The sequence below is a fragment of the Etheostoma spectabile genome, chromosome 11 (assembly GCF_008692095.1).
Source record: "Etheostoma spectabile isolate EspeVRDwgs_2016 chromosome 11, UIUC_Espe_1.0, whole genome shotgun sequence".
Taxonomy (NCBI): Eukaryota; Metazoa; Chordata; class Actinopteri; order Perciformes; family Percidae; genus Etheostoma; species Etheostoma spectabile.
The window spans coordinates 17,549,376-17,556,621 of record NC_045743.1 but is presented as its reverse complement, the minus strand read 5'-3'; the positions used below and the strand labels follow the sequence as shown (position 1 = coordinate 17,556,621).

Below are 7,246 nucleotides of genomic sequence, written 5' to 3'. Positions count from 1 at the left end.
CGGGTCAATTTGACCCGAGGACAACACAAGGGTTAAACTGTGAAATTCCCCTTATACGTTTCCTGTTTTATCTTTTTTCCCCCCATGCAGAACACATATTACACATTACTTAAAAAACAAAAATTGGAGCAACACAGTTCAACCTAGAAAATCTTACCAGATTCAACATGTGACTCAAGGAGCGCTCCGTCATCTGCAGCCTCAGTACCTGAACACGCAAATTAAAAAACAAAGCCAAATTATTAGATTAGATTAGATTAGATTCAACTTTATTGTCATTACACAGGTACAAGGCAACGAAATGCAGTTTGGGTCTAACCAGAAGCGCAATAGCAGTAAGTGCAGGATATACACTGGTTCCGTAAGTGCAGGACATGGATATGTACTGAATAAATATAGAAATGAATACTATTATAAACAGAGTTTTACAGATGGGTTTGTCCTATGAATAGATGTGTGTAGTTAGGGATAAACAGCATTCACACTGTATCTCAATTGGTTTACTCTGTAAAATAACTAGGGCGTTATCTGTGTTACCGTGCTCCGAGACTCACCCTGTAAAGGTGGAGCAGAAAGGCAGCAGAGATTGACAGCGGCCCACAGGACAGCCCCCCCACAACAGCCAGACAGAGGGTGATGAGGACCTGGCTCCGCAGCGGCACAGTGCCACAGTCTCTGGAGACAGACGGTCTGCACGGAAAAGGAGGTCTACGCTTACATTTTTATTTATGAGACGGTTAAGAATGGATGTGGAGGTACAGAGCGCCTAAAGACCATCCAGTTACAGTTTTAAATCACATAGCTAGTTGTTTAAATGTCCAACTGTACCTGTGTAGGGGCGCTAGTATCAGTGAGATCAGTCGCATGACGAGACGGAGCAGGGCGCTGCCCCAGAATGCCACAGCGGCCCCCAAGATGTACAGCAGAGGGGACAGGAGGTGGGGCCATTCCTCCACTGGTGCCACACCCTCGTGAAATGTTGCATCGGGGGTGGTCGGGGGGAGGGCGTCCATAGGGGGGAGGTAAAGGATTGACCAGAGCTCTTGAAACCAGTTACAACTGAGAGGAAGATTAATAGCAGAAAATAGATCATATGGGGTTTGAGAATATTCAGGGATTTTCATAAAATCTCCAAACTCCAGAACAACAACAACCAAAGAATAGTTAAAAGACAAGGAATTGTTATTTAGTCAAACTACTGTTCCCTAAGTCGAGAAAGAAAGATCATGCTTGAATTCCACAGCCCACCTGAGTAATAGGTGCAGAATATAGACGAGCAGGTTGACTTTATGAGGCTGCAGGCCTTTGGCCACCACCTGGCTCATGCCTGCCGCTCGCCTCGAGTCCAGGATGGAGGACAGCTGCCCCCCACAGGCCAGGAGGAGGGTTACAGCGGTGTACACTGGCACCAGGGGCCCACAGAACCTCAGTACCTGTCAGATAAGAAAGAGCCAATCAGACCTGGGGACCTTTTTTCCCATTTGGATCACTGTTTGTTTATAAAGAGAATACAATACATTTCAAAAGAAAAAGACAAGAAAGCTGTACCTGTCCCAGCACCCTGGGTAATGACGTCCTTATTGACACCTGAGGTTAAAATCACAAGGTAAACAGCATGTATTTCACGTCATGTTATTGATGATAAAACCATGATGAGTCGTCATCAGGATGTGCAGGATGGATAACCCCAATGTCCTACTGGGCATGTCTGTGCTGGGCTCTGGTTTTGTACCTTCCTCCGCAGCACGCCATACCACACCGCGAGGGTTTTGGAAGCAGAGCGTCTTGAAGATTATATTGTCTCTACTTTACAGAACAATCACGTGTATCTACCTTCCACTCTAAGCACTCCTACACACCTTCTCTTTTCTGGTGTTGTCCTTAAATATAAAATCTATATAAGATCTGTGATGTCTTGTCTGTTGTGTTTTTCCACCTCCAAGATGACTCCCTTGCAGTGCATGGTTTTGTAGAGGAGACATTTACAATATTTGGGGGTGGGGGGGGACTGGATAGTATCGCTGTTTCACGTTCTGAAAAAAGACCTGGCGCATATCTTTAGCGGAGCGGAGAGCCGCTTCACACACGCTTTTTGTGCCGCGGCTTGTGGAATATCAAGCATTAAATGTCTGTGATTGATCGTTGGGGGGTCCGGGGCGCCTCCGGGACCTAGCGTAGACATGCCCGGTGGAAAATAGGGGGTACGGCTGAGGATCAGTACCTTATACTGACAGTTGGGGGCAGTGTGGAGCTGAAGGAGGACACCTGAGGCGTTGTCTGGACGACTCGTGTGGAGCATCCCTGAGATCTCAGTCACTGATGGCACACTGGCAGACACGTCACATCAAGTCATGACAGAAACAGTGAATATGAAATGTAATATCTGCCCAAATAAGAACAAGAACAAACAGCTTGACAGTCTGACATCGCTCCATGAGTGCATGGAGAGGGCCTGGGCTTGTGTGTGTATTTCAGGCCTGTGTGTAATGTGTGTAATAACTAACAACTGAAACCTAATTTCCCCTTGTATTGTGGGATCAATGAAGTTCGTCTCAATCTTTAGAGACAGGCGTGGCCATTACTGACCTGGCTGTGGTTAAAGAGTCCTCTCTAAACCACGGTACATTTATTCTGTACACGTTGGGCAGTCTATCTGCAGACAGACACACAGTACAAGATCATTAATTCTCTTAACATGTACACGTGTGCTTACCTTTGCATCAGACAAACTTACCTTTATGTACTTTGCAGTGGCTTGCCACATTAATTCTGAGTGCCTGGTAGACCTGGAGACACAGAGGGGTTCATTGTCTGAGAAAGCTAGCTAAAATTTCAAGTGGACAGATCACCTGATGACGCTGTTTTACAAATCTTTTATTGAGTCCGTCTTTACTTTTTCCATGTATTTGCTGGTATGCTTCTCTGAGTTTAAAACGTAAAAACACATTAGCAATGGTGAATAAAGTTAGCAGCAAAATCACTGGGATTCAGAAGATGGAACCAACTGATCTGTATAATAGACGTGTGCTTAAAGAGGCAGAATCCATCATGTCTGATAGTTTTAACCCCCTGAAAGCAGGATTTAAGATGCTGCCCTTTGGTTAATGATGCAGTCAGCCACCAACTAAACAAAAAGATAGAAACTCTCCTTCATCCCCTCTGCTATCTCTCTGCTTAACTCTGTAAAGAACAGGTGACAACCGCATATAAGGCACTTGGACTTAACCTTTTAATGTTGTATTTATTTCCCCATTTGGTCTGATCCTGTATTTGTAATTGATGTTGTCCTTGTTGTTGTCATGTGCTGTATGCCAACTTCTTGCTACTGCAGCAAAATGAATCGCCCCTCAGGGACAAATAAAGGTCTTGAACTTGAACATGTATTGATACAATAGGGACAGAGATGCTGAGTCCAGCAGGCGCCTAATACAACAAAGACAGCTACCTGGTCAAAGTTTTGGAGCTCAATGGTGTGGAGGAGTCCAGACGAGTTGACCGAAACATCGCTGACAGTCAAACCTGGAAAACCAACAGTTACTGAAACAGGAATGGGCTTTTTTCTATCCTAATTTCTAGAGAATCGGGAACAACACAACTCACCGAAGGACAGGACATGTGGTGCGGAGACAGACACGGTCTGAGATTCTTGTCTCTGCCACTCGCACTCCACCGTGAACTGGGGACCAGACAAACACTGCTATGTCAATCAACAACTAGCTAGAAAATCAAAAGCAGTCTCTGTCTGTTCTTTGGTTTGCGTTACGTGCACACTGTGTAGTTTATTGAGAGGGGACCCCCATTAACTGTTACACCGCAGAATGGCATGCTGGGTAAAGTACACTCAATAACAGATGAAGGCAGAGACAGCGGAGATGTTACATTATAGTAAATCAAGAATTTTAGGCATCAGCTATGGAACTTTGGTAAGGAATGCTTTTGTTCCAGGCAATAGCCTGGTCCCAAATAGCTAGCTGGTATTAAATGAGACGTACACTCTCGCATTGCGACGGGATGCAACTATATCACACCCTCCAATGACAAAATGTCATCACCTGGACCATAGCGTATTCAGGGATGCAGAAAGTATAATTTCTCTCTCAGGCGTTTATATTCCACAAACCCAGACTGAACATGTTGTATCCAATGGACTTTGTTATTATTATAAGATAATATAATAATCATATAAGAGATCCACGCCTCTGGAGCAACTAGGGGTTAAGTGTCTTGTTCAGGAACACATTGGTTGATGCAGTGGGAATCAAACCCAGGTCTCCCACACCAAAGGCCACCCCATTTAGCCTCATCATCATCATCATCAGGTCAAAACATTGGTTTATGACCAACTACATGTACAACTAATGGCATTCCTATTATCCTCCTCAGATGTACTTTTCTAATTGAAAGACGTTGGCAGGCTTAACCCTTGAGTTGTCTTTCCGTAAAACTGAAAATCAACACTTTTGTTGACGGTTTTAATGGATGTTTTTAACATTTTCTCACGTTTTTGTCCCTTTTTCAAACACTTTTGATGCTTTTTTTCAATGTTTGTAATTTTCTTTGACGTTTAACACTACATAACACTAACTTTTTAACTTTATTTTAACAGTTATTTTTGAGATTTTATGTTCAATAACCCTCATTTACAGGAAATTATCCCTAATGTTTGAGTTAGAAAAGCAGAAATTAGGAATTATTGAGACTAAAATTAAAGGAATGGATGTTGATGATAATCACAGACTGGAATATGTCAACTTTTACTCAACACTATTTCAAAAACACTTCCATTTGTTTTCAAATGCTATGAAATTGAATAAGACCCAAAATTAATGAAAGTAGAGATGTGTACTTGGCAAAGAGCGTTGGGTGGAATCAATCATGTTATTTTGGGGAATTAAAAAGAACATTGATATGTTCCATATGGGAGAAAAGCAAGATTAACCTAGACAGAATATAGAGCGAGAGAGAGAGAGAAGCATCTTATAGTCCGAGAGGAGTGAGTTCTCATTTTCAATGTACCTGTTTGCCGTTGAGGTTGGAGGCCGAAACAACCAGATGAGTAACAGAAGACAAGTCACTTAGACTCAAAACCAGGACCTGAGGAGGACAACAGACAGGGATGAGAAACCAGTACTCACACTGGACTGGACGGTGTCTCTTCACAGGAGAATTACCTTGTATGGTGGCAGGAGCTCAGTTCCCATGGACAGATCCACTGCACGCACACTGGAAAAATCCAAAAAAAGCACAAATAAAGAGTCTCTACTGTTTTCATTATAACCACAAGAGACACCACAACTTCTCTGTGACAACAAATAGCAGAAAATCTTAGATGTTGATTGAGGAAATGGGTGCCAGGGAATGAGATATATCTCATATATTATATTCTTACCATGAAGACCCGTTCTTGTGCACGCAGCCGTACACCCAGCTAGTCATCTCCTGTTGGGCAACAATGACGTGATTCAGAATTAAACTTTGAGAATAGTACAGACCTGGTTTATGCTTTAGGTTTTGCACTTAAATCCTAAACAGCGAACTGGCAGCCTGTTAGACTGAACTGCCGGTTCATTTTACTTCACTCATTCATATATATGCATTTCTATGGATTACTGAACAAATCAAGGACATGGGTGGCGATTCAGAAGTCTAACAATGGCCAGGCGACATGGGGGCATTGCAAAGATTGTAGTTCAAACCCCGGGGTTGACAATGCCTGGACTGTATGGAGCCTATTACGCAGCGCAAAGCCCAACGCAAATGTCTTTGCTAGTTTAAGACCGACGCAGTTGTCAATTTCCCTCCAGCCCTGCGTTGTTTTAAATAGCAAATGCACCTGTGCCCATCTGTGCCCCCATGGGCGTGCTGGTCTAACAGGGAGGTGTGTTCAGGTACATTCTGGGCGTACTGGTCTAACAGGGAGGTGTGTTCAGGTGCATTCTGGGCGTACTGGTCTAACAGGGAGGTGTGTTCAGGTGCATTCTGGGCGTACTGGTCTAACAGGGAGGTGTGTTCAGGTGCATTCTGGGCATGCTGTATGGCTCTAAAGGACAATAATTAAGCACCTAGCTGAAACGGGAACAAGGTAGTTTGTTTTTGATCGTTCAATGTGATTTTTGGGTAACATTTGTGTCTGTAAGAGCTGATTTAATGTTATTTATCGTTCCTGTAGCTCTTACGGTGTTTTACGGATGAAGGTGTACGGAAGGATACAGTAGATTTGTGTTCAAACTAATGCTGACGGCTGAACATGAATACAGGCTTCTGGAAACATCAGTACGCTTCACCACTATCTGGCTGGGGGTTGGCTACGATCAGTGCTTTCTGAACATGCTGAACACACTTTTAAAAAAACAGTTTTTGAAACACGGTGCTGAAAGCTCACCATGTTGTTGCTCCGGCAGTAGAAGTGGCTGTAGGCCTTCCTGCGACTCGACAGGGCAAAGAGAAAGTATCGGACCTGTCCTTCCTGCAGACAGACAGCAACGTTGAAGACAACTAGTACATCTTTATCTGTATCAAGGACTTGTTTTTACATGCACGCACACACACACCTTTGGTGTGCTATAAGCCAGACGCAGTGTGTTAACTTCGCTCCATGCTTCAGGAAAATCTGGAAAAAGGGAAACATGACACAGATATGAGGGATTCAATCAAAACTTTGAACTAGTCGTTCACTTTGCTTTATGCCGTTAATGACAATAAAAAAGGGAAACATGTAATTAAAGATAACATGTGATTTTATGTTCAATAAACCTCATTTATAGGAAATTATACCTAATGTTTGAGTTAGAAAATCAGAAATTAGGAATTATTGAGACTAAAATTAAAAGAATGGATGTTGATGATAATCACAGACTGGAATATGTAACTTTTTATTTTAAAACCCTTCCAGTCTTGTTTTTTTTTGTTGTTGTTTTTTTTTTTTTTTTTTGTTTTTGTTTGTTTTTTTGTTTTTTTTTGTTTGTTTTTTGTTCCTTTTTTTTTTTTTTTTTTTTTGGTTTTTTTTTTTTTTTTTTGTTTTTTTTTTGTTTTTTTTTGTTTGTTTTTTTTTTTTTCTTTGTTTTTTGTTTGTTTTTTCTTTTGGTTTTTTTTGTCTTTTTTTTTTTTTTTTTTTTTTTTGTTGTTTTGTTTTTTGGTTTTGTTTTTTTTTTTTTTTGGTTTACTCAATACTATTTCAAAAACACTTCAATTTGTTTTCAAATGCTCGAATAAGACGCCCCAAAATTAATGAAAGTAGAGATGTGTA

The 7,246-nt window shown here is 41.8% G+C and overlaps 1 protein-coding gene and 1 long non-coding RNA gene across 3 annotated transcripts in view; one reads left to right on the top strand and one right to left on the bottom strand.

Moving 5' to 3' along the window:
• Positions 1-7,246, bottom strand: part of pgap1 (post-GPI attachment to proteins inositol deacylase 1) — an 18,550-nt gene that overhangs the window by 3,832 nt on the left and 7,472 nt on the right. The window contains exons 9-23 of one of the 2 annotated variants that reach the window (XM_032530003.1): positions 6,552-6,610; positions 6,383-6,466; positions 5,390-5,439; positions 5,172-5,223; positions 5,017-5,094; positions 3,601-3,676; positions 3,446-3,519; positions 2,735-2,786; positions 2,587-2,653; positions 2,222-2,327; positions 1,549-1,587; positions 1,249-1,433; positions 829-1,059; positions 555-690; positions 158-208 (exon numbers count right to left, since the gene is read on the bottom strand). In XM_032530003.1, coding sequence (XP_032385894.1) covers positions 158-208; positions 555-690; positions 829-1,059; positions 1,249-1,433; positions 1,549-1,587; positions 2,222-2,327; positions 2,587-2,653; positions 2,735-2,786; positions 3,446-3,519; positions 3,601-3,676; positions 5,017-5,094; positions 5,172-5,223; positions 5,390-5,439; positions 6,383-6,466; positions 6,552-6,610 — 1,340 coding nt within the window. Of the gene's footprint in view, positions 1-157; positions 209-554; positions 691-828; positions 1,060-1,248; positions 1,434-1,548; positions 1,588-2,221; positions 2,328-2,586; positions 2,654-2,734; positions 2,787-3,445; positions 3,520-3,600; positions 3,677-5,016; positions 5,095-5,171; positions 5,224-5,389; positions 5,440-6,382; positions 6,467-6,551; positions 6,614-7,246 lie in introns of both variants that reach the window. The other variant, XM_032530002.1, reaches the window with a different exon arrangement.
• The window catches only part of LOC116698206 (uncharacterized), a 19,643-nt gene that overhangs the window by 9,773 nt on the left and 2,624 nt on the right, over positions 1-7,246 (top strand). The window lies entirely within an intron of this gene.